This window comes from Protopterus annectens, chromosome 12.part0 (assembly GCF_019279795.1).
Source record: "Protopterus annectens isolate FY-2018-M chromosome 12.part0, PAN1.0, whole genome shotgun sequence".
NCBI classification, from domain to species: Eukaryota; Metazoa; Chordata; order Ceratodontiformes; family Protopteridae; genus Protopterus; species Protopterus annectens.
The window spans coordinates 1038417116-1038443806 of NC_056746.1; the positions used below are offsets into that span (position 1 = coordinate 1038417116).

At 37.2% G+C, this 26691-nt stretch overlaps 1 protein-coding gene across 3 annotated transcripts in view; it reads left to right on the top strand.

Annotated features, from left to right (window-relative positions):
- The window catches only part of TFAP2C (transcription factor AP-2 gamma), a 115443-nt gene that overhangs the window by 65870 nt on the left and 22882 nt on the right, over positions 1–26691 (top strand). Inside the window, exon 1 of one of the 3 annotated variants that reach the window (XM_044090048.1) lies at positions 17627–17838. The exons of the other annotated variants lie outside the window; for them this stretch is intronic. Within the exon in view, the coding sequence (XP_043945983.1) occupies positions 17791–17838 (48 nt within the window). The 5' untranslated portion in view covers positions 17627–17790. Of the gene's footprint in view, positions 1–17626; positions 17839–26691 lie in introns of those variants that run through there. 3 annotated transcript variants of the gene reach the window in all.

The window sequence follows — 26691 nt, forward strand, 5'->3', positions numbered from 1 at the left end:
GTAACATTTCTACTACGCACAGTACTCAACAGAATCAAGGTTAGAGAGAAAAAAAAGTACTTAGATTAAACTCAAACTTAAAAGACATATATACTAAAATAACTGAAAGTATTTGAAGTTGTGCACTTACATGGGCATGAAGACATTGTTTTACTCATAAGTCACTAGATTTAGATTTAGAGTTTCTAGTTGAAAAGAAAAATATTATTTTTTAAGCTTTTTCTTCTTTTCCAGTGTTTTCCAACTGTCATTTTTCTGCTAATCTTTTAAGACTTGCACTTGCCAAGCCCATTTCTTATAATTTTTCAATAATGTTATTAGATTTATATGAAAGTAAGGGCAGTATCCAGTTCTTCAAATGTTTTGATGCCATCCTGTAAGAAGATTTTAAGTCTAGCAGGGAATAATAGATGAGTTTTTATTTGTGCTTTTTTGAGTTCCTTAATTAATGGTAAGAGTTGTTTTCTTTTTGTTATTACTAGTGGAGAATAGTCATTGTCAAAACAAATGGTGTTGTGATTTAATTTAATTGGTGCTTTTGCCCAGGCTGTTTTAAGTACTAGTTCTTTGTCATATGTTGATAAAAATCTCACTATTACTGATTTAGATTAATTATTCTTACTTATTTTGGATGTAGTCAAGGATCTATGTGCCCTCTCAATGCCATAGGACAAGGATTCTGGTAGGTCTATGACTTCATGTATCCAAGATGTTAGGAATTTGGGTAGATTATTACCTTCTATATTATCTGGTAAGCCAAATATTCTGATATTGTTCCTGCATGACCGGTTCCCCAGATCATCCACTTTAGATTGTAAAAATGTATTTTGCTTCATTAAGTATTCTATATTGGTCTCATCTTTAAGTACTCTGCTATCAATGTCATTAAGTGATAGTTCAAAACCTGACATTTGAGTTTTTTGTATTTGTAGATCTTCATGAAGCTTTTCCATATGTTTTGTACAGTCTTTTTTAAATATATCCAGTTTTAGATCCATTTTATCCAATTTGGTAGATAAATCCTGTATGTTGGTTAGCAATGACTGTAAATCCTTTTTGAGAGAGGTTTCTTTGTGTGCTGTTTTTGAAGTAGCCATTCTACTGTTGGTGAAGAGATAATCCAAAGTATTTTTGACAGGAAAATCACTGAATTTCTTCAAAATTTGTATATGAGGTCGTAGATCTCATTAAGTAGATTTAGTTGATGAAGAAATTAACCTTCTCAAATAACTTTTGGCCAATAATTCCTGTCATACAACTATTTTATAGACAGAGCTGAGTAGAACTGCTACTATTCAGAGCACATTTTGGCCATGCCCCCCCCAATCCAGTTTTAAGCACTTTTGCAGTTGAAGTCATTTTTAGTTTTCTTTCATTACTAGAATCTGAATCATGTATTAAACAATTGAAGTCAATTTCTGTCATTAAAGCGCCTTTATATTTGTTAAGAATAACGTCTGTCTGTTTTTAGCTAAATTTTGTCCATTCCCAGGAAGCCAATTCACATTTACTAGAGCCAATAATCTGTTATTATGTTTTATAACAATGACAGTTGAGGCCATCTTGGTCCTCATATTTATGAATGATCTGTGATGGTATTTTTCATGAAATCATCACTTCTATTCTCTTGCTTTTAAGTGAGAACTTTGGCAAAGTTGAATAATTAGTGTGATTCCATACATTATTATATGTGTATATATAGTGATTTTTTTTTACTTGAGCCTTGTTTGCTTTTACATAATGAAGCAGGTTAAATCTTTTCCTTAGATTATTTAAACCACTGACATTCAAAAATAACAGAGTGAAGTCCCTCTGTAAAATATGCTATGACAGTATAATTATCAACATTAGTCAGTCTAAGTATTGTATAATTATACCTCCTGTAATGTTTTGCAGAGATAAAAACAAATATTTCAGGCATGATAAAATGTAAAAAAGAAAACATAGTAATAAACCTAAGGGAATAATTCCATTAAATACATGGAATTCACAAAGTTCTTAGCCTAGTAAATGTAAGATCCACTACACTAGCCTTCACTCTCTAACTGGCCTAGAGCTTAACAAAGATTAGAGAATTAATAGGATTAATAGAACTCTGTACTGAACGTCTAATAATATAGAGGTCTATGAATTATAAGGATTTGTATTTCGAATGAGAAGATGGTGAGAGTAGAAGTGGATGAGACAACTGAATCAATATGGATATGAGAAGGAGAAATGAAATGATACATGCATACCTGTTCTCATATTAAATCTAGAAGTCCAACTGAATGAAGAAATCCAATGAATTTTAATTTTACATGTAAATGTAAGTGAGTGTGTGTGTGTGTGTGTGTGTGTGTGTATGCATATCTGTATACATGTATATATATATATATATATATATATATATATATATATATATATATATATATATATATATATATATATATATCCCTTTCTTATTCTCCTCTCTCCTGTCCACCCCTCTTACTCTCTTCTATTCTTTTAATTCATTACACTTCCCTTTATCTTTCCCATTTTTTTTTCACACTCTCTTCTGTTTATTTATGGATTCCTTTCTCTCTTACTCCTTCCCCCCCTCTGATCCTTTACTTTAAATCATGTGAATTCCTCCTACCCAGCACCACAATAAAGTACTGTGAATGAGAACAGATATAAAGCATGTAACTCTTCCACTCTTCAGCTCCTCCTGCCTTGAAACATTGTTATGGCTTAAAGTTTCTCTATGAACACAGAATGTAAATAATTAGGTTAAAGAAAGGCAATCTATGCCCTGTGCAGCATTCTCAGCCCAAGGTGATGAGAGAAAAGCAAACCCTCCACTGTCAAGCACAACTCTACTCAGCATGTCACCAACTCAGCACAACAGGAAAAGGAAGCACACATGCACTCCAAACAACTGAGTGAAAGGTCCCTTATCACCAAAACATGAAGCAAGCAAACAGGAACAACATCAATACTAAAGTAAACAGGCAATCACCTTTATGCCAGGAAAAAAAATCACAAACAACCCTCTAGATGCATGCTTAGTGCTTTCTAAAATGATTTAACATGTCATCTTTGGTTCACCAAATCTGCAGTGAAGATTACCAGTTAAAATATTATAATTTAAACTGCATTTGATTCTGTAGGCATCCTACTCAAGTGTGAATGCCTTTCCTGTGCATTGCTACTGTTTAAATTGCTTTTTACTGTTTAATTCATAAAAAAATGAAAAAAACAAAACAAAATATTCTCTGTACTGCTGTTTTCCTGCTGTTTCCTATACTAGAATAGTCCAGATCCCTGATCTGCTGGTTTCAGGACTTTAGTGTATTTTCCGAGTGTCCAGACCTTGTTGTGCCAGTGGGAGGTCTTTCTGCTTATCAGTGAGAGTGGTAAACACCAGAGCAGCCTATCTGTCACAAGAGGAGTGTCTCCAGCTCTGAAAAGTTACCTTATTGGCCATTTTGGGCTAATTCCTATCCCTTTCAAGTTTCTGAGTTTTAAACCTGTGTTTGTGTGGGTTTGTGTATTGCGCAGCATCGCGGGGCTAGGGCTAAACTATTCATGGTGCCAGGAAGTCTGCTCTTCAAATTTTCCCTTAGAACTTGCTGTTTTTTTCAATAGTAGCACTAAAATCTGAATCCCTGTGACTAGTACTTGCTCTAGAACTGCTAAAAAATACTATGAAACTGTAAATTAATACAAGCAATAAAATCCTCCCTGTCAATAAGGGAATTAACTGTAGGCACTAAACAACCTAAAAGTGCAAAGTACCTTGCCAAAGTAAGGAAAAACAGCTCTTGCACTTTACTAAAAAGCACCTAACCAGGCATGCCCAAGGGTCAGCTTCTGGTGATTTCTCATGTCCACTTGGTGAATCTGGGCATATTGGGGCAATGGAGCAATTGCCTCATGTACATAGACAACCATCTTCTCCTACCACCAAACACTACAACCTGCGAGAGATGCAAGTACATAGCCAAACTGAAAGCAAAGCTCTCTCCAACCAAGACTGTGCTAGACAGCCAAGAGGAGAAGGTAAACATCTGCACCACACCTCAAGCAACACATAGCCCTACAAAACCCACACCATCAACACCCACACACAGCAACATGAAACCTACATATGCGGAGGCCCTTAACATTAACCTACCCAAGCAATGAGGACCTCTGAAGCTGAAACGCAAACACCAATCACAACCCAAGTGACACATAGCTCACAGCAGCAGTGTGCCACCCAAAAACAGCCCCTAGGGCAAGACAATGTACCAAACACTTTAGTCATAGGTCACTCTATAGTCAGGCACACTAATGTCCCACTTACCAGACTGAACAAGGAGAAAGTTATGGTCAGCTGCCTGTCAGGTGCCAGGATCTGCCACATAACACATGCACTCAGATCACTCCACAACAAGTACAAATACAGCTCTGTCATTGTTCATGTTGGAGAGAATGACTTGAGACATACCTCCCTGGACTACATGAAAAGAGACATAGAAGAGCTCTCAGACCATGTGGCCCAGGCAGGTATGACCCTAGCCCTGAGTAGTATCCTGCCTTCGTCCAGAATGATACCACAGTATAAGGACAAAATGATTGACTTCAACAATTGGTTAAACTTCTGGTGTCATTCAAAGGGGGTCCAGTATCTGTCTGCCTGGGACGACATGATTGACAAACCACGATGCTTTGCCAGAGATGGTCTGCACCTGTCACCCCTGGGATTTAGATTACTGGCTAAGGCTCTTGCCACCCCTATAGTGCCTTTTTTCGGCAAGGTTCAAATGACAAAACCACCAACGTGACAGACAAAAACATGCAAAATTTGAGGGTAATGCTACTCAATGCTAGAAGTCTAAACCTCAAAATGCACTCTCTCAAGGCACTCCTAAAACTGGAGACCATCGATACCTGTGCAGTAACTGAGATCTGGTTCAAGGCTCCAGAGAGCAACCCTGCATTACCAGGCTATAATTCATATCATACCTTTCGGCCACCTAACCTTGACCGAAACACTAACAGTGGAGGGGTGTCCATATTCATTAAGGATATCCACACCTCCAGGCTAGTTGCTCAGCATAATGCATCTGAGATTATCCAAGTGCAACTAACTCTGGGCAAGACCGCAATCCAAATTGTAACTTGCTACAGATCCCCCACCATGCCCCAGGATTCCCACTCCTCATTTCTTGATACACTAGAAAATATTAGGGTACAACCCAACACCCTAATAATGGGCAATTTCAACTACCCCACCATTAACTGGGAAAACTACTCATGTAATAACTCTTTTGCTCAACGTTTTCTGGAATTCATAAATTTCAGTGCCTTAGATCATCATATCCACACCCCCACCAGGGGCAGCAATATCCTAGACCTGGTCATTACTAACATGGGCGACCGGTGTTCCACACCAGAGGTCAATTCCTTGCTGGTCAGATCTGACCACAAGCTATTCAGCCTAGACATCCACATCCCACCCCACCCCCCCTAGGGAAACCACTGTAAAAAAATTCTCCAAAGCCAACTTCCCACTTTTTAAGACAGAAGTGGCAAACTTCACGACACCCATGCAGATGGACAATAGAGGTACGACTGCTGAATCTTACACAAATGCCATTTATAAGCACTTACAGGAGTTCATGGGTCATGCTATCCCTAACAAAACCAAGATGCTATCCTCCAAAAAAGGAAGCCAATCTGGTGGTCCCCTGCCATAAACAAACTCTACAACAGAAGAAAGAAACTGTTGCAAAAAAGAGTAAAATTCCATGACTGGAAGAACTCCCTGGTCAGTCTCAGTAAGAAGCTGAGATCCCTCATAAAATCCTCCAAAGCTAGTTATGAAAACAAAATCACCACTGATTCTAAAGACAACCACAAAGCATTCTATAGCTATGTCAAGAATCTGAATGGCAACACTCGGATCTGCTCTGAGTTACAGCACAATGGCACTAAATATACATAACCAACTGATATTGCCAACATCCTGGCAGATAGGTTCAGTGCTAACTTTACCCTCCTTCACCCCCTAAAGGGCCCATCTCTATACCAAAAGAATGCAAAGTTCCTGTAATCATGGCTGCACAGGTAAAATTTGAGTCACACTTGCTATCAGTTGAGACTGAATCAGGTAAGGTTACAGTTATTAGAGCACTAATTAGTTCAGCCCTTGCCAAGTGCAGCAACACAGAGTGCCTGCGTAGAGGGGAAAACATCTTTGAGGTGTGATTTCCTAAGGGAAGGCAAACTTATGCATTTCACCGTCCTCAAAGGAAATGATCAATGCAGCAGCAACCAACAACACACACCAACCTCCAAGCCCATTTCCCCTTCCCAACACTGCTAAGAGGTGTATTATCAGAGAATTGTATACACACACATACACACACGCGCACACACACACACACACACACACACACACACACACACACACACACACACACACACACACACACACACACACACACACACCTTACTTACTGCTTAAAAGTTAATGGAATCTATGGAGAATATTTGGTATGACAGTGTTAAGGAATAAGAAACTCATTTTACTAAGAGATTGAGTTCTTCTTTGCCTTTATGTTGTTCAAGATTTTATCTATTTTTTGTATCTTCTTCTTTGTGTCAAACCAGGAGTTCTTCTCAGAAGATCTTTTTGAGGTGGGGGATGTCCAGTCCATGTCTTCAGTAGATGGTAAAAGGTTAATTTTCTTTGTGAAGGAAGACGCTTCCTCTAAACTGTTGAAAATTCTGATACCATTTGGTAGATGAATTTTTATTTTGGTAGGGGAGTATTTTCAGAAGAGGCTAGCATTGTTTCCTTATTTCTATGGTTTAGCTGAATAATCATTATCAAATCTTATATTGCTCTGATCATATTTTAACAGAGCTTTTTTATAAGCTGTTTTAAGAATCAAGTCTTTATCAATGAAAGAAAGGAATTTTATTGCTATAAATTTTAGAGGAGTTGTTGAAGTAGAAGGCATTGGTTTACCTATAGCTTTATATGCTTCTTTAACCCCATAGGTAAATCCTTCCTGCAGTTTTAATAAGTTTGGGAACCAAGAGGGTAAAAAAGTAACTAAGTCATCTTCCTGTTTTTTCTGGCAAATCGAATATTCTTAAGTTGCATCTCATTTCTCTGTTTCAGAGGTCATCTATTTTGTTTAACAATGAGTTATTTTTTTTCTTGTTAAAAGTACCAGTTTGTTTTAAGTTCTGTTTCAGATTTGCCAAGTTCTCCTGAAAACCCCAGAGATAGCTTCTGAAGTATTCTTGTCAGGAGCTGCATATCCTTCTTCAAGGATGTGTCAGAGTGAGGAAGCTTAGAGTTGCTCATTTTTCTTCTAGCCAATAAGTCTCCAAAAGATTCTGACAGGAAAAAGTTGATGAAACTTCACAAAATTCAGAGGCAAGTAAACTTACCCTAATATAAAATAGTGTGTGAAATAATTGTCCTTAGAAGTAAATATTTTCCCGTTTATTTTGATTTTACTGTAGAGCTCTAAAAGGTTGCTGCTTTCACTTGGCCATCTGGGCTCCACCTCACATGCATTTTCTGAAGGACATGAAGTCTGAAATGTTTGTCATTATTTAATGATTTAAGTTCTCACTGATCTTCCAAAAAAATGAGGAACAGGCCAAAAATATTTATTTATGTATTTATTTATTTGCAGTTTGTTAACTGGGGAAGTCCACTGGGCCATAAAGAACCCATTTTTAGTGTAGTCCCAGTGAGAAAAGCTCCATAGTAAAATAGAAATTGCATAGTATAAAGACAGTAGAATTGTAAAGTACAATAATACAATTGACAGTATTGGGTATTTAACACATTGTAAAGTAATATCATACCTGGAAATTTACTAAACAAGGTTTATAGATAAACATACAGCCTTCCTATATATACCTGCATACAAACATACATACAATTATAGAGTTAATAGGCTAGTAAAGAGTAGAGTTATAAGGTTTTATGGGGAGGTTAGTATAGGACTATGAGCAAGGACAGTTCCAGGTGGTGGAGAGGTATGAGTGTAGAGAGGATTTAAAACTGACAGGGTTAAGAACTGATCTGAGAGATAATAGGAGAGCATCCCATTTTTATCAAGGGAGAAAGAGAAGATAAATTGTCCAGGAGGTTGTTTAGGCTTGTGAACTTGGAGTAAATTTGTGTTCTCTGATCTAAGGGGCCTGTTAGGGAGGCAGGGGGTGAAGATGGAATTAAGGGATAGACAATCAGATGGTTTGAAGATGAGTTTGTGAGCAGTCGTAAGCTGTAAGTAGTTGAGGTAATTTGGTAGTTCCAGCCAATTTAGAGTTTGAAGTGACTTGCAGTGGTGGGAGGAGTATTTGGAGTTTGCTGCAAATTTGGATATCTTGTTATAGCATGCTTCCATCTTGGCTTTTAACAAAGCTTGGAGGTTAACAAGTATGGGGGAGCCGTATATGAGAGATGGGAGAAGATATGTGGATGCTAGGGTTTTTCTTGTGGAGAGCATTAGGTATTGATTGTGACTATAAGGAAATCCTAATTTTTTATGTTTTTTTTATATTTTGTTGTATGTGGATATCAAATTTTAGTTGTTCGTCAATGACTACTCCAAGAAGTTTTGAGTGTGGGACAATTTCTTTCATGGATTTAGTTTGGCTGTAGATTTTGAAAGCATCTTTGTGTACTATTGTGGACTTAGATGTGGTGAAAATCATGATTTTAGTTTTGTTTGGGTTCAGAGCTAAGTGGTTGTTGAACATCCAAGATTCTGTGGTGGAGAAAGCAAAATATGATGCAAAAATTTGGACAGTTGACAAGTATGTTCCAGAGGATCCCAGGACAGGTTCAGTTACCTGTATGATGTACAAATAAGTAATTCTGTAAATTGGGAGTTGGAGAGATGGACAAGGTTGACCATGTTTTAAGTCTAACACCCAGCTCTGCATTTCCCACGATTCTCATGTTGTTGTAGGCATTTGGTAATACATTCAACCGTCTATGTTTCTTTTTTATTTTACATTATCCAAAAGGCAAAGTGAGACAGAAGAAGACGAAGGACTGGAAATGACATAGATGCATTATGTCCTGTTAAAATGGTTAATTGAATCTAAAATCTTGGCTAGGCTTCTGATGATCCTTTCTGGCTGATGTATAATGTGATTAGTCCATCTTGCCATCCATGCCTTATTCCCACCACAAGCATCAGTCTTTATCAAATGAGCATCTAATTACAGGATTATTACCACATTATCCTCAGGGATGCTACCTTACAAGCTTTCTCAGCCAGCCTCTGCTGTCAGTTCTCAGGGGTAGGTAAGGATGTTGAGCCTAGGCCACTTTTTACTAGAGAGGGGAGTAGAAGAAATATGTTATACAAAATGACAGAAACATAGTATTTTGCGTATTATAATAAAACTTAGTAAAACAAGTCCATTGTTTCCATTTATTTTTACACACAGGAAATAAAAACAGATCACAAAGTGCCACTCACTTACCCAGTAAGAAAGATAGATGGTAAATCATCAAGATGTCCATAGGCCCTGGGTCACTTCCACCCAAAAAAATTAATAAATATAAATAAAAACAACAAACATTAGCAGCAGTTATGCTTCTAGTACTAATTACAATGTTGTTATTGTCACACCTATAATGAATTTGTAGCGACCCGTGGTAACTGTGTTTCATTGTTGTTGTGGCTTTTCATCACACCACATTCATTTGGTGTGTTCCGGTTAAGGTTACTCTACTCCCACGTTTGTTTTAGTCATCTAGTACCCATCGCCCTGTTCTAAGTGCTAGAACCACATGACGGTTCTCCAATGTGCCTCGAATAGACAATCCTCTACCGAACAAGATGATCTACGCTACAACCGAATGGTTATAGATAAAACTGCATTTTTTAAATAAATACATTGGCGGATTAGACGGAGAAATTATATGACGTGTGGTAGAGATGGATGGATAGATAGACAAGAGATGAACAGACGGACAGATAGTGTCATCATTATCGTCATCATCATCTCTGGAGGCCTTAACAAATATATTACTCTGGCCTCAGAGGATAACTTAAAACAGCAAGTGAGTGAATTTCCATCCTGAAACTCATAAGACTTGGATAGACTCTACTGTTTAGTTGGGTAAAACATGCGCTGCAACTTCTAAACGTTGTGCATTGTTAGCGCACTGTGAAGTCTCTTTTGGGTCATTTGCCTAATTTAACTCGGACGTCAGTAGAGGACGTCCATGCCATCTGAACCTAAACTACAGCCAGAGAGTGACTTTTTTCTCCCAAACTTGCCTGTTATCAGCTTTTAGATCTTACTGTCAGTAACACCAAACTTCTGCAATGCTGCAATGTAAAGCATCTCCATTCACTTTATCGATATTCGCTCAGTATGTGTCGCTCAAGCCGTGTTCGCTGTTGTCAGTTTTCGTTCCTCTAATATAGACCCATGTAAAACGACTACTGAACTCAGGTGTAAATGTACTCATGTGCCTCTAAGATGTTAGCAGCCTTTAAGAATGTTCACTTTTCAATCAATACTGAAACTTCTATGCTGACTACGACTTACACTCGTATATATTCTCCACGGTCCCGGTGTCATTAACCCTATGCAAAATGTAATGTAGGTGTGTGTGTGTGTGTGTGTGTGTGTGTGTGCGTGCGCGCGTACTGAAACTTTGTTTTGTGTGAAGGTTTTCTCCTCGGCCTCCGCTGTCGGACTTTCCCGGTAAACAAAGAAAGATGAATAATAATAAATAAATATACTGGGAATTAATACAGGTTGTCTTGTTCTTTGACTGACGTTTATGATTTGGCAGTAAAAAAGAGAGTGCTGCGATCCACCAAAGTAGACTGATGATGCAGCACGTAATACGCGAAACAGTTACTGCCGTAGAGGGGGGCAGTGTGCGTGTGTTAAGGGGTCTCCTGAGTTCTTTACATGACCAGTTTTTGGAGTTTCGCCAAACGGCAGTACGTAAGGGCAATGCTATTTAAATGCTGGCTCGGGTGAAATTAAAACATTTGAAAAGTAAGTCCAGGCCTGATTACCACTGATTTGAACCCCAGCATTGATCAGGACTTAATTTCAGACTTGTTCTGGAAAGAACGATGTGAACTTACGAGAAAAGAAGCAGGCTTTTGCATCTGGAAAGCATAGACAAGCCGCAGACTACAATGTTGATGACACAACTCCTTCTATCTTAGCATTCTTCAGCTCACTTTAACCACTCAAGGCTGAACTGCTGTAGATCTGTTAATTGGGAAATTATGTGGCACATTGTGTGCAAAGGGCATTGCCTCTAACAGTCTTAATAGGAAAAGTCTAATCACTGTGGTGGACGTTGTATTTAAACAGCAGTTACCAGCTATAGAATGATTTGTTTATCATATAACCCAACCGCAAACAGAAGGTTAGAATCCAGGTAATTTGAACGTTTCTCAGAAATCAAAATTTTAGTACCAAAGGCACCCAAGGTCGTTCACTAGGGGGTGCTCTTCAACAGGATACAAACATCGGGATCTCTCCGTTTGAGCGGCTGTACCTCTCAATGATCTGGCTGACCAATAATATTTACCTTAGCAGTTACCCCCCCCCCCAAAAAAAAAAAAAATCAATTGCACTAGGGTCAGGAACGATTCACACGTATAAGCGTACGTATCCTTTGCAAGGTTTCCTCGAAATGTCATCATAAAACGTTATACTCTGAATGAAACTTGTGAAACAAGTCCTTTTCCTGGATTTCATCGTTCCACTGCACCCGAAGATTTAAGCTGTATGCATGCCCAATAAAATGTGGGCTAGTTGCAGCCCACTTTTACAGACACCTTGTCGTCTATGCAGGCGGATTCAGAAGAGTCATTTCTGTATATTTTTTTTTGGGGGGGGTCTGCAGGAAATTGTAAATTGCATTCATGTTTTATACATGGTCAAATGTGTAATCCATGGAGTTATGGGCTTACCATCTTTTGAAATTCACGAAGTGGAACATTTTCATGGAAACCTGAGATATTTCAGGACAAACCATGCCCTCTACCAGAGTAAAGGACTGAGCTTTACTTTCCCCCCAGAATAATAAAAACGACTTTGCTGTAGAATTGTAATTGTTTGCATTACTTTGTATGGTGTTAAAGTGTTACATTTAGAGAATAGCATACCTCTCAACCTCTTAGCACAAAAAATCTGGGCAAAGTCAAAAATAACGGCCGGTCAAAACCCCCAAAATAGAGACAGATTTTAAATATTGCTCTTTTAAACTTAGAAAGTTGCTAGACTAAAATGTCTTATCTTGCCATGCATTTTCTCATGGATATGAAGTCTGAAACTCAGTTGCCTGTCATTATTTAGTTAACTCAGTCGTCACAACTGATTTGCCACAAAAATCAAGAAAACAAAAAAATTATGAGAAGGACCAAAAATATGAGAAACAATTTGAACATTCTGCGAAAATCTGGACAGTTGAGAGGTGTGGAGAATAGTTGTTTTATTTAATGACGAGAGGAAAGTTAGAAAACATTTCTTGTACTACATTTTCAGAGGCTATTCGTATTATTTCACTGCCCCCCCCCCCCAATACAACTGCCCTAAAGAAGACAGTCCCTTAGCTCTCAACCTTCCATCTCCAAAATGTTACCTCTCATAGTGTAGAACAAATTGCCAAAGTGTGGATCACCTAATAACAGTTTACTAACAACTTTCACTAGGAAGCTCACATAATGCCTACAATCTGTTACATTATACTTATATGACGTTTTTTGAAGAATTAATGTGATTCATTACTGTTTACTGTGGAAATAGGTTCAAAAAATCCATCTGGACGTGTGACAGACGCTTTCGATGTGGATCTTCGAGGAACATGGACTTTTTAAGACCCCCAAATGAGGAATGTTCCTCGTAATGAGGTACACGTAAGAGGTATGGCCAGTCCATCATAAAGCGAGTCGACTGACAGCCCTAGGTTGAAGGAGCATACCTATTAGATGGTGGCGCGTTGTTTTTCCATTTTACATCGAAAATTAAAAACCTACTCAGCATAACTCTCAACTATCCAGATTTTCGCAGAATGTCCAGATTTTTTGCCTCAAATTTTCAGTCTGTTCCTCATACAATTTGTTGTTTTCCTGCAAGTTACTGGGATGATCTGAGGAATTAAATCACTAAATAATACCATTCATTGAGTTTCAGACTTCATATCCTTTAGAAAAATGCTATTTAACGCAAACTCTGCTATTCTAGTTACAGTTTAAGTTTGTAAGAGTAATATTTAAAATCTGCCCGGATTTTTGGTCCTTTGCCCCCCCCCCCCCCATTATGTCAGGCTTTGTCAAGATTTCTTGGGCTAAGATGTTATTCCTAAAATATATGTTAATTCATATTCTCTTACTTTGTTAGCTTCTCAGCTTAATAGTACTAATATTTTAAATGTGATCCTGATTATTTCTGGCAAGAGGCTGAAAGCTATGGTTCTGCAGATTATGAACTGTGGTCAGTGATCAACTAAAAGTCAGCACCGTAACAGTTAGATTTTAATGTGCTACCAGTTTTAGGAAAAAGACTCACATTGTCACGTTGGTGAAATTATAATATAAAGGTGTGCAGGATTTAGAGGAACACAAGAGGGACACAGTACCGTGCTGTGCATCTATTCTGAGTTAGGTTCCATGCCAGGGTGACCAATGTATGGAGTTTTTATACCCACCCCCCGTGTATTCGCGTGCCGGCTTCAGTTCCCTTCCACATCCCAAGTGTAGGCTGATGCCTGAATTAGAAATCCCACAACTTGGCGCGCTCCTGTTTCTGCGTGAACGCGCACCTTACTATTGGCTGGTGTCTCCTGCGGCATTAATGCTCTGCCTTCAGGCCTTAGTTCGCTTCGGCTACCTTCCAACTTGAACTGAATAAAAGCGGGAATTAATGGGTGAAGAAATGATCCGGTGGTAGTCTGAAGAAAATACACTGTTCCTGTCTGCATCCCTCTCCATGCCATTGATCTCAAGTTCTCTACTCAGGAATTATAGACAAAGCCAAAACTAATGAGTGTCAAAGACCCAAATCCAGGGACAGGTTTTGTATATAACTCTAGGTTACTAAGAAAGTTGATAGATCAACACATTTTACATCAATATGTTTTTTTAGAGTTAGTATGTAGCTGCAATGACTCTTTAATGACTCCATCCTTCGTGATTTGCCAGAAAATCAGATATTTTACGAGGGACAGTGCAAAATATGAAGCAAACTCAGTAGTGTTCTGTAAAATTACAGACATAGCTTTCACCTATACCTCAGTAGCAGGAAAGTTTTCTATTCTAAGTCTTAAAAAATCAATTTCCCAGGATCAGACGCACATAAAGAATATTTTTAAAGGTATTCATGACGAATAATATTGAATCTTAAAATTATTTTACCAAAAGAACATATTGAAAGTAAAAGGCTATTAACGCTGGTGTGAGCTGCCTAGTTGATTGCTTTATTTATTGCATACTAAAATTAATATATTCTAATCCAAGTGCAATTCCAGTCACTTCCTTGTGTGCAATATCACCCAATCTCACCTCTGACTATAGTGTACTTTTTCTTTTCATGTGTTAATTAGTTGTCAGTGTTGTCCAGTGTAATAAATAGTGTATAAGCATGTGAGTCAGCTACTTAGATATTTAGTTTTGTACTATAGTTATTGTTTATTCTTTAACACCTATCATTTCTGTCTTTTTGTGTTTGTTTTCTCCTGTAAAAGAGCTGACACTCAAAATTTCGTTTAGGTAGCTCTCCTGTTTCCTAAATGACAATAAAGTTTTTTTAATCTTTGAATTTGTTGTTATTATATTATTATTATTGTTGTCATCATTGTCATCATCATCTCTGTTTGCTAAATGAATTAGCCCACTGGACAACGTGACCCTGGAGCAGCACTGTACCCTTGATTACAGGAAGCACCTCATTAACATCTCGGCAATCCTCTGCACTAACTACAGTAAGCAAGTGTTCCACATTTTGTCCATTTTCTTCTACATTATGACATGCTGTGTTCAACGTTTTGCAAGCAGAAAGTTAAAAAAGTTCAAATTAGCTCTGCTTCATACCATACCTCTCAACAGCTATGATTTACGCTTAGCGCTATGATTTTGGCCCTCACATTTAGTGTCCCACCTAGACTCTTTGATGTTCCTCAAGAAGTCCTGCCTGTTTAATGGTACATATGCGATGGGTGTATGCATGCATGTTTTTTTAAATAACTAAAGCAAGTATATACAAACACTAACAATATAGAGTCTAACTCAATCTACTATCTGAAAGCCTTCTTATTCGATAAAATAAGGGCAGCACTATAATTTTAATGCTCAATTGTTGAGAATTATGCCGCATGCTTCCCTTTCCTTTCCCGAGGCTGGCTGTTTAGTGGTAATTAAAATGCGTGAAAATGAATTTAAAAGAAGCGGTTGCAAACTTTTTGTTTATCGAACCAGACTGGACTACAGTTTAGCCAGTGACCTAAAAACTAAGTTGGTATACTGTGCAACCGTAGCTTGATTTCCTGCAGGTGCATACTTCTGTGACACAGTGCCACATTAGATAACTCTGAAAACTTAAATAAGCGTTCAAGAGAACTGATCATTTAACAAATAGTATAAGTGAATGGTAAGTGCGGTTACCTCCTAACTTGCTTTATTATAATTGGGCACATATTTTGTCAAAAGCCCAAGAACTGTGAGCTTAACCGATAACTCTTGTTCACTGGCTTAGAGTTTGGAACATCGACGTCATTTAAAATGATTGTTAGTTGTAGCTGAAATTGAATATGTTTCCTTTAAATGAATCGCATTTTACAAAAAATTGACAGCTGAACATTTGGGGAGGCCTCGGTGTAGTAAACACCCAGACATTTGTTAGTTTGCATTTAAGAATACAGTAACTGTTTTGTCCTGTATTCTTGACCGTGCACAGTCCCAATAAAGAAACGTTTGAACTGTTGTCATTTAAGGTTAATTTATTGGTAATACATTATAACAGAATTATGTGCTGCTCACCACTAATAAGTCCTTTATTGTAAAGATCGTCAACTGACCTAAGCAGTACTCATTTTAACTGCATCTTTTTACTGAATTTCTATGACCTAAAACCGAGCATTTCTGTGGAATACATAACTCAGAATAAAACAAAGTTTAGTCATTTCAGTATAAACTACATAATTGAAGTTTGCACATGTCAGGGATGAAGATGCACGTTGTGGTTATTGGGTGGGGCAGTCCCATTAAAACATCATAGGGGCTTTGCAGCAATGACACTCAGCCACACAATCAGATTGACTGCTGTTGTGTTCCAGAGGCTGTGTATTATTTCTGTCCCTGTGCAAGGGTACTTGACATCCAATTCTCAGTTTGCAGCTGCATATGCCATTACTGCTTATTTCTTCATTCACTCCAATTTCCCACTGCAGTACTATTTCTGAAACAATATTTTAATCAGCATATCTAAGGTTTTCGCTGGGCATAGATACTAAACGCAGTGCAGTAGTTTGTAAATGCCTAGTATTTCTTTACTACAACTGTGTACACTGCTTTGAAGAGCAGATGCTTCATAGAACAGTATATCCACCCATCTATAATCCTCCTTTTCCCATTTTGCAAATGGGGTCTGGGGTGTCACATCAGCAATGACCGTCAACTGTTGCAAATATGCACACACATTAATTCAATTTCTCCAGAGTTAAAATGACTTGAAAAGGCATAGGTACTATATATACTCTAGTTTTTTGTTAGCACCCAAATAATTCGTTGTAATGGAGGACTTCTTCAGTGAATCTGGCACTTTGCAGGTGTCACTTGCTCGCTCACCATTAAATTAATAGTTTAATCTCCAAAATTTGCAGGTAATATTTACTTGTTTCATTGGGAGGGAGTGGTTAAAGTAGTTGATATCCACTGTGGTAAAGGGAAAATTCACTATAAATCACTTTACATATAATGCTTATAATTGTATGGTAACAGTAACACTACAATGAACTAGTCTTAGAAATACGTTTTCTAGTGTTTCGCAGTCCTACCGAGGAAAGCGAGCGTAGATTATTTATCGCATTGCATCTAACAATTCTTGTTGTTAAGTTATGAGTGCATTTAATAACGTACATGCAAGTATGAAGTGTCTTCATTTTGAAACGTGTATTCTTGGAAAGTAGCATAAACAACACATTTAACTAGATGAATTAGGAAGCGTTTCTGTTTACAGTCTTCGAGCAAAGTCTGTGGCATCATAAACAAAATACTACTATTTCGCCAGCGGCATGTAACATTTATTCAGGCCTGGCTGCATGTGTGCAACGGGGCAGATAATAAAAGAAAATGCATGTTTGCATTTCTCATTGGTGTAATAATGTATGGGACTGTTTACACTGTTTTGCAGCTCTCAGATTTAATCATCACTGTACTGGCCAAGACATTTTCCTTACCGCTCTTCCTGCCGAGTAAGGACAGCTTCAATGAATAAGCCAATGAGAATTAAGGTGGGCGGAGACTTTTCAAACATTCATCCATTCTTTGGCTTGGCCGCGGCTATGCCAGGGTAGGTCAGAGCGCAACATCCCGCCTACGGATGGGCAGGCTATGCTAATGAGCTGCCATTAAGGCAGGCGGGGTAGCAAGTTAAGTGAAGTTTGTTGGACTGTACTGCGGAAGACTTCTTACTTGGGGGATCGGGAAATTCTCAAGTGTCGACTGTCTGCTCTCCGAATACACTGGACTTTATCTCGCTCGTGGAAATCTTTTGCTTTGAGCTATTCTTATTCTGTTTCCCAAACATTTTAAGGGCATCATGTTGTGGAAGCTGGCAGATAACGTGAAGTATGAAGACGACTGCGAGGTGAGGACATAAGTGGAGTCATTCCTGGGAGGAAATGGTTCGTGGGAAAAGAGCGAGGGTTCCACTTGGTCTTTCTGATGCGCACACTGCAAAGTTACCTTTCACGTTCTTAATGTTTTCTGATTTTATTTTTCTGTCTCTAAACAGAGGGGCAGTGGATCAGAACCTGGAATTAAACATTTTGGAAAAGCAGTTTGCTCGCTCGCGGAATGATTTCCAAATTTCTCACTTTAAACTAGTTTAAAAAACAGTTGTGTATAACAATAGCATCGGTTTTATTTAGGCAGGACCTCTTTCTGCTGGGTGAAGCAGACATTTGGGGAGACATTAGAATGAAAGGTTGTGTGCATCGGGGTTAAGCGATGATTCTTTACCACGGGGCCCGGTCGGAATGGGATGGTGAAGTGTCCATGGCACATTGTGGTACACGTCTCTTAAAGGCTGGCCTGGGGCTCAGCGGTCAGCACTGGACTGCCTTAAACCTTTACATATTTATAGCTATGTGTATGAAACTCAACACACATACCCAAAGACAATCACAACACGTAAACAAACCTCTTGATTTTATGTATCTTTGATTAAACGCGGGTGATCCGTATGGGCAAGATGTAAATAACTGGCACACATGCCTGTCAACTTCTTAGCCTAATAATGTTGGACAAAGTGAAAAAATGGGGGGGGGGGGGGGGTGGCAAATGAAGGGACATATTTTCAATATTGCTTTTGTAAACTTAGAAAGTTGTGCTAGAGTACTAGGCTTTACGTTCGCGTGCATTTTCTTTTTCCCAGAATGTTTTTATTTATATTAAAACAAACAGCAAAATTAAATACAGTGTTTACAAGCAACATTCACGTATATAGATCACGCTTTAAACTTCACGCTTTAAACTTACATTTTTTCTGAAGGATATGTAGTCTGAAACTCAAATGCTTGCCGTTATTTAGCGACTTTAGTCCACATCGATTTGCCTCAAAACCACACCTTTTATGAGGAACAATCCAAAACCACTTGGGCAAAAATTGGACTTCCTGCGAAATTGCAGACATATGAGAGTATGCTGGCATTGCAGAGTGCGCCTCAGGAGCACACTGTTCATGGTACTTATGTGCATGCTTCTGTGTATATTTAATCGGTCGAGCAATTTGTTGAAAAGCTAACTAGTATCAGTGCCGCCTGTTTATGAATTTAGGGCTGTCGCATGTGTATAAATTGTAGGTTAGCGCTTTGTCCATATCAGTGGTACATAATGTCCTACCTTTGTGGATACGTGAGATGATGAAAGGGTAAACAGGAGTCAATAAGTAAAGCACGTGTCAATACCTCACAATCTCTTAGTGCAAGAAGTCAGGACAATATCTAACATAATGGGGGGGGGGGGGTATTGTCCCCAAATAGGGATATATTTCAGATAATGTCCTTATAGGCTTAGAAAGATGCTAGAATAACATGATCTGCGTTGGCATGCATTTTACGAAGGTCATGACGAGTGAAATTCAAATAAGTCGTTATTTAGTACTTCAGTCCTCCGTGATTTGTCAGAAAAAACACAGATTTTATCACGAACAGACCAAAAATACGAAGAAAAATCTGGACATTCTGCGAAAACATGGACAGTTGAGACGTACGCAAGTGCTAAAGTGATGTGCGCTAGCTTGCATACTAAGCTTGGTGTACAGCTGTGATTTTTTTGCATAAACAGTTTAGTTTGAAAATTGTTTTATTAAATTATGTGAGCAAGTTGGGATTCTGCAATTTGCTATGAAAAAGTTGCAGTTAAAGATTCCCGCTTTTAGGTTGTGTACAGTGAGCCTATGTAGCCGAATACCTCTCAACCTCTTGTTAAAAAATATAGACAAACCAAAATAAAGATGGGACAAAGAAGGGAGCAGATTTTAAATATTGCTCTTAAAAACCTAGAAAGTTGCTAGAATAACATGATTCGTACTAGCGTGCACTTTCTGAAAGACATGAACCATGAAACTCAAATGCCAGTCATTATTTAGTGACGTTAGTCCTAAATGATTTTCCAGAAAAACACCAATTTTATGAGGAAGATGACAAAAATACGTGGTGAAAATCTCGATATTTTAGCTGTACCTGTTTGCCGTTTTTTCTCTCTAAGGGATTGAGCTGTTATTTTAGCCTATTAATACGACAGTAATTTTAGGAGTGCAATATATTTACAGAAATCACTGTAGAAATATTTTCCCTCTCTCACACACATTTTACTTTTTTTTGCACTGCATTAGTTGTTTCGTTTTACCGCATGTTTTCCCATCACTTTTAAATGTTTAGATTTTTTTTAACCATTTGACACAGAAGTCACTCAAACAATACTGTAAGGTTTAAAAATGTGCGGCCCAGGTCTGTTGGCTTGGCTTTTTTTGGGAGAGATGAAGAACATTTAAGGAGGAGTTCTTTTTCTTTTTTTGTTCTATTGTTCTAGTTGGCAGAGCTGTCACTTCTGTAAGCCTTACTTTCCCACAAAAAAAAAAAAAGAAAGAAAGAGGTTTTGCTGTCTTTGAGTAGTCCGTCAACTCACAATGGGAGGGTTTGCAAAGAAATAGTCTGTTGAAAACCTGTCTAAGGTGATCAAGCCTGTTAGACAGGTTTAACGTGAGCCAAGGATGGAGCGAGTTACTTTACTTCCAAGTGTACACTCTTAGGCAGCCATGTAAAGCGTGGTTTGTGGGCTACATAAAGTATTATACTGTGTGTGTCTGAGAGAGAGAGCGAGAGATAGAGAAGGAGGGAATTTGTGTATGTAATCTGTAACTATCATAAAGATACTTAAGAAAATTATACATATCATAAATATTAGTTTGTTTTGTGTGGAGTGCAGTGAAAAAAAAGCTAAGAATGCCACACTTTGAAGACAGAATCAAACATTAGGCCCAGTTGTATTTTGTCATTTAATGTTAAATATTTAATTGTTTTATCTTTAGATAGTTGCTTTCAGTTTTTCATGGAAGTATTGTGATTTCTTCCAAAGGAGAATGAGGCAAGCAGCATCTATCTGCTGACAATGTGTGATGTATTAACACAGATAATCTGCTGTTTTAAATATTAGAAGCATCCCCAGCAAAGACTTAAGAGTACAGTTGCTTTCCACTTGTATTTTATAATAGAAGATGGTGGACTAGCTCTCTAAACAGTAAACTATCTGCCATCATTTCCAGTGCTTGCGTGCTTTAGTCATTGTGCAGTATTGGGTTACATTTCTCTACTCTGGTTTGGGCTCAAGGCTCACTATATTCTATTGTAATGCCATAAGACATAATGACCTATTCTTGTTCATTTGCTAAAGATTATTCTTAATGTTTTTTTAAATAAGAATTGATGTAGGAAGATAAAGCAAGCACACAATTGTGTTTGTAATTTGCAGTTCCATATCTTATTTTGTAATATTTCCAAAATATATTGCCATTCTTATTTGTTATAAGAAAAAAATAATTGGAAATAGCGACTTTAAGTACTGTTTTTCTTCAAGTTCCTTTAACTCAGATGTAATCTTTACATCTGCAGTGAGATGTTAAAAAAGTGCTGCCTGCTGAATGTTGCACAGCACAGAGTTATTGTTTTAATATCTCCTGAGAGCCTCATTTAATTATACAACAGATAATTTGGTTGACATTCTTTTCCACAAAATTGACAGTCATCTGTGCATTTATTGTGTTTTAATGCCAGGGTAGCATGCTGGTCACAAGTATTTATTTCCAGGTAATACTTAGGTTCTTGTTTTGGATATATATATATATATATATATATATATATATATATATATATATATATAATTCCCCTTTGTGAAAATATATTTATTTGCAAAACATTAATGTGACACAGAAATGATCAGGGTACTGCCGTATAGTTAGATTTCAAATCCTTGTCATTTATGATGTGTTATGAACCTTTTTATCAGAACTGTACACAACAAAGAAGCACAGTTAAGTATTCCTTTTGCAAAGACTATCTGAGACATGGTCACAACTGTTGTTTGTAAACTGGCGCATTCATACAGCCCCAGATAAGAAAAAAAGCCACTATTGTAACAAAAAAAAAATATATATATATATATATATGTATGTATATATATGTATGTATATATATATATATATATATATATATATATATATATACACATATATCTGCTTTTGACACTTGATAGGTTATCTACAGAATACAGTACAAGTCTAGGTACTGAGTTGCACACACTTCTCTAAACTGTAAGTTTTCTGAAAATGTTAATTGTGTTATTCCTTGAATTAAATGACTAGAGTCTGGGAAGCCTAACCCAACTATGACTAGGGATTTTGATGATGTATTGTTAACGTGTTAATTTCACCCTGGGTGTTTACTGACTATAGTCTGAAAATTGGTAATTTCATTTTCACACTTTCGTACCCTATGTTGAAAAAAGACCCATTTTGATTAGTGAACCCACCCATTTATGAGAAACAGTAAAATAGTTAAGCAGATAAGCACTGCTTGGCTCACATAATCTGCTTTCCTGGGTATTTCTGAATTGATTTGCTTTTTTGACCTATTTCTAAAAAGGCTGTTTTAGTCATATACCCCCTTTTCTGTAAAGTAATACGTCCTTGTATTTCCCCTAGTATTTCTACTTTAAGATTTGTTTAGATAATTTATTTTATGATATACCCATGTCAGAAACCGACCAGTGAAGATGCACAAAGAAAATTTGAAGCAGCTTTAGTAACCGTGGGATATGTAAGACTTAAACAACTGAACCATTTGCTTTTTCTGACCAAACTCTTACTAGCATAGTGTTTGCTGATAGAGTGGATTGTCTTGTTAAAATAAACACTGCATTAACAGTCTGTATTGTTTTGGGTTGTGCAGAATTCTTTGATGTTCATGGTTAGTTCTGGTGCTTTCTCCCTTTTCGTTGTCACCATGATGTTTTATGTTTTAAATGTATCTGTTAGTTTAATATGCTTTGCATATTTCTCCACATACTTTAATCTTCTTCTTTTGTGGCACAGTGCCGTCTGTCTTGTCATGTGACTCTGATGTTCTATAACTTACGCTGCAGTAAGTAGGCCAAAGCTGTTGGTGACAGACTAGTCTTGCTGATTTAACACTAGGTGACTGTTGTTTTATGTTGCCTTCTAAGCGGTGACTTAGTTATACTGGGTGTGGTTGTTCATCTGTGAACGTAGCTTTCCTACCCTTTTACATGTTTTACATGTAGCAAGAAGCTTTGCATGAAAAAGCTGACATACTGCTGTAATTGTGTATGTGTATAGTCCTATGTATGGGGGTGGAGGTAACTCATGCATATAGTCATAATACAGCATGTCCATACAGTGACATGACGATGTATGTGCATATATATATATATATATATATATATATATATTATACACACGCACACATGTATATACGTGTGTGGGTCCATTTTTAAGTGTCGAAATTCCGAAATATCAGCCTTTAAAAAAGTACCCAAAACATCGAGATTTCAGAATCTCGACATTTAAAAGTGGGTAAAAAATAAATAAAGTAAAACAAACAAAGCAAAGTATTATAGACTGTCTGTCGTGTGCTAACCTCAGATTCAAAGATGAAGTACCTTTATGCAGAAATCTAGACAATGCGCCAGGAAAATATGAAGAAAAAAATTATAGAGGATCATTATATGGACCACTTATGACACTGTTACTCAGAGAAAAAAATATAAATATTAGAAAATATTGTCCTTATGTGGCTTATGTAGCATATATAGCATTTAAAAACAGGCATAGTCTGTTTTCAGCCATCATTACCACATTGTAGCAGTAAATATAAAGTAAAAACACACAGGCTGGTAAGCTGGGTTGAGGTTAGTTGCCCAGTAAAAGATTGTTTCACGCTAGAGTCATAATTGCTTAAAGTTATTACATTTGTGTGCTGTTGACTGCTTCATGTAGAAGTAATTTTTTCAAGCTCAAAAGTGTACTGCTTTGTAAAGTTTCTGAGTTTGCTGTATCTCAGTGAATGAGTGAAACAGGTTCTTATTTCTGTGTTTTGTTTTAGTGATAGCTCTATCTCCAGGGGCACTGCCAACAGGGTGAGAGCCATTTAGTAATGAGATGTGTGTGTGTGTGTGTGTGTGTGTGTGTGTGTGTGTGTGTGTATATATATATATATATATATATATATATATATCTTTAATTTTATATTGTGATGCAGCGCCAGTTCAATGCGTTATTAGGTTTTGTGCATCTGGGCTATCAATTTTAAACAATTTTTTGCAGGGCAGTTGTGTTTCAGGAAAGGTAGTCTTGAACCCTTTTAGTGAAGCCTTTATGAAGGGTATATATACTGTGCTCAGACTGTTTCCAGAATACATCAACAGTAGCTTTTTATTAGGACCCATGCATAATCTGTAGCAGTTGTGGAGAGGACAGTATAATAGAGCCCGAGTACAGATATTTATATAATTCAGAGGGTCTAATGTAACGAAAAACATAATTTCATGCTATTTTCTTAAACTATAGAACATTTTAAACTGAGCTGAAAAGGATTTGGTGGGATAACATTCTTGGTTCATTTTGCCCCCTGCTTCTGATCTATACTCATTCAAGTATTCTGTCTGCAATTTTGACATTTAAATTTTGTGGATTTTTTATGCTTTTCATTTAGTAAAATTTAGAATATGGCATTACATTAAATGCTTTTGCAAGCTTTTGCATGTGGGAAAGTGACATCTACTTGACTGCACCTCCTTTGAAGGATGGTACAGAGGATTAACTGTTCTCCATGTTAAATCAAGGCATTTTAAGCACCTGTAGTTAGTTCCATGTTCTTCAAAGAGAAACAAGAATAGAACAGCATAGGATTTCACAACATGTTTTTGGCTGATGTCTTGTTTTCTTATATGGAAATAAAAAGCATTGTTGTGGCATTATTTTGGACTAGCCATATTAAATTAAGTATTGTTACTTTCTTTATAACAAAATAAAATGTGGGTTAATGTAGGTATGTCCAAAAGTAGTTGGGGTAAGATAAAGTAATGGGGGCATGTGTGATAATTGTTTTAATTTTAAAATGCATTATTTTAAAATTTACTTTCAAACATAACTGTATATAAAGTCTTTTGGAAACACAGTTAAGATTTAATTTTAAGATACAACATCTTGTTTGAATTGCAGTCCCCTTATCTGTTTACCTGTTATCCTGTTTTTCACATCTGTGCTATTTTGCTGTTCATGTTATATGAATTGTAAGGAAACTTACTTTACTGAAACCAGCTATTTTTCAATCATTTTTATTCTTTTCAGGGGCTTTGTTTGTGTTGTATGTGTGTGCGTGTGTGTGTGTGTGGGGGGGGGGGGCAGAGATGAAGGTATGCTAATAGTTATCTGTGTTTCTCTGGTCTTTGCTTTAGTGCAATTCAGATGTAGGGCAATTCATTGAAAACACAATTCATAGAAAGTTGAATAAAATGTTTTGTTTTTAACTTATTTGATGTTTGTGATTCTGGAAAAGCAGATGCAAGTGATGAACAATATTAATAACATTAATCAAACTCAGATTGCACCGATTTTCCTCTCCTCTTTCATTGAAAAGGTGACAAGTTAAACCTTGTGTTTTCAGAAACTTCCAGAAGCTGCAACTTTTAGATAATTTCCGTATAGGAGTTTGCTTAAAATAAGGAAAACACAATGAGTTTCATTGAAAATGAAGTAACTTTGAATGCATTAAGACAACTGTTGCACATCTCATCAACTAATGTGTAACAAATTGCAAAGGTGTGAATTGGGTTCTGATCTGTCAACCTGTGACATTGTGTTTTAACTACTTCACTTTGTGTTGGCTTCATTTTCACCATCACTCACACATGCCCATGTATGGAGACATCACACTTGCATGGATAGCTGCTCTCAACAGGCATACCCTCATCCTACCTATTTCTGTGAAACCTGAATCTTTCAGAAGGCACCTGCATGCAGATGTGATGATTCAGTCACTTAAATTTATTTATCTTGTTTCACTGGGTCTTTTGTCGGATTAGGAATGTGCCCGTATAATTAGAACTATAAAATGTGTTAAAATGTGTTCACTTGTTTTTCAGTATGTCTCTATCTAATACTGTTTATTCCCTGCTATATGTACATTACTATTACTTGAATTACTTTCTACTGAATCTGTGTCATAATTTAAAAGGGACCCCAGAGGCTTCTGAGTAATGAAGCTGTTTATGATATTATCTCTTGTCATTTCTAATGATGTAACACCATAAGTACGTGTACCTTGTGCATTTTGTGGTTAAATCTGTTAGACTTTTATGGATTCTGATTTGTGGTGTTGCTTTGTCCTTACTGGATTTTGTGCCCTTGTACATATTGGACAGGATTCCAAAAAACTTGTTTTCAGTGTAAGTTACCACTTACATTGAAAGTAGGCGGAGTTCAATTGTTTTGGAATCTGGCCCCTAGTGTAAGCCTACTTATAGATAGGCTTTACAGCAATGTAAGTCACTTACACTGAGACCAAGTCTTTCGGAATCAGGGCATACTTATGCTGAGATCAACTGTTTTGGAATCTGGCCCACTATGATCCGGTTAATGCCCATGCTGTTCATGTGATAAGGTGGTAATTTTGTATTTTTGCCCTCTCCTCAGCTGTGATCTGTTGGTAGGGGCTACTAAGGGAGGTGAAAAACATTTTTTTTATGTTCTGAGACAATCATATATACATGTGTTGGGTGAAGCTGTAACTACTAAGGAAGTCAATTTGTTTCTTGTTCTTGCTGAAATTTCTTTGTACATAATGGGTCATGATACAATTCTGGTTAGCCTTCCTATCTCTTTGTAGTGCTGAACTGGTCTAAAAGGCCCACTATGTGAAAC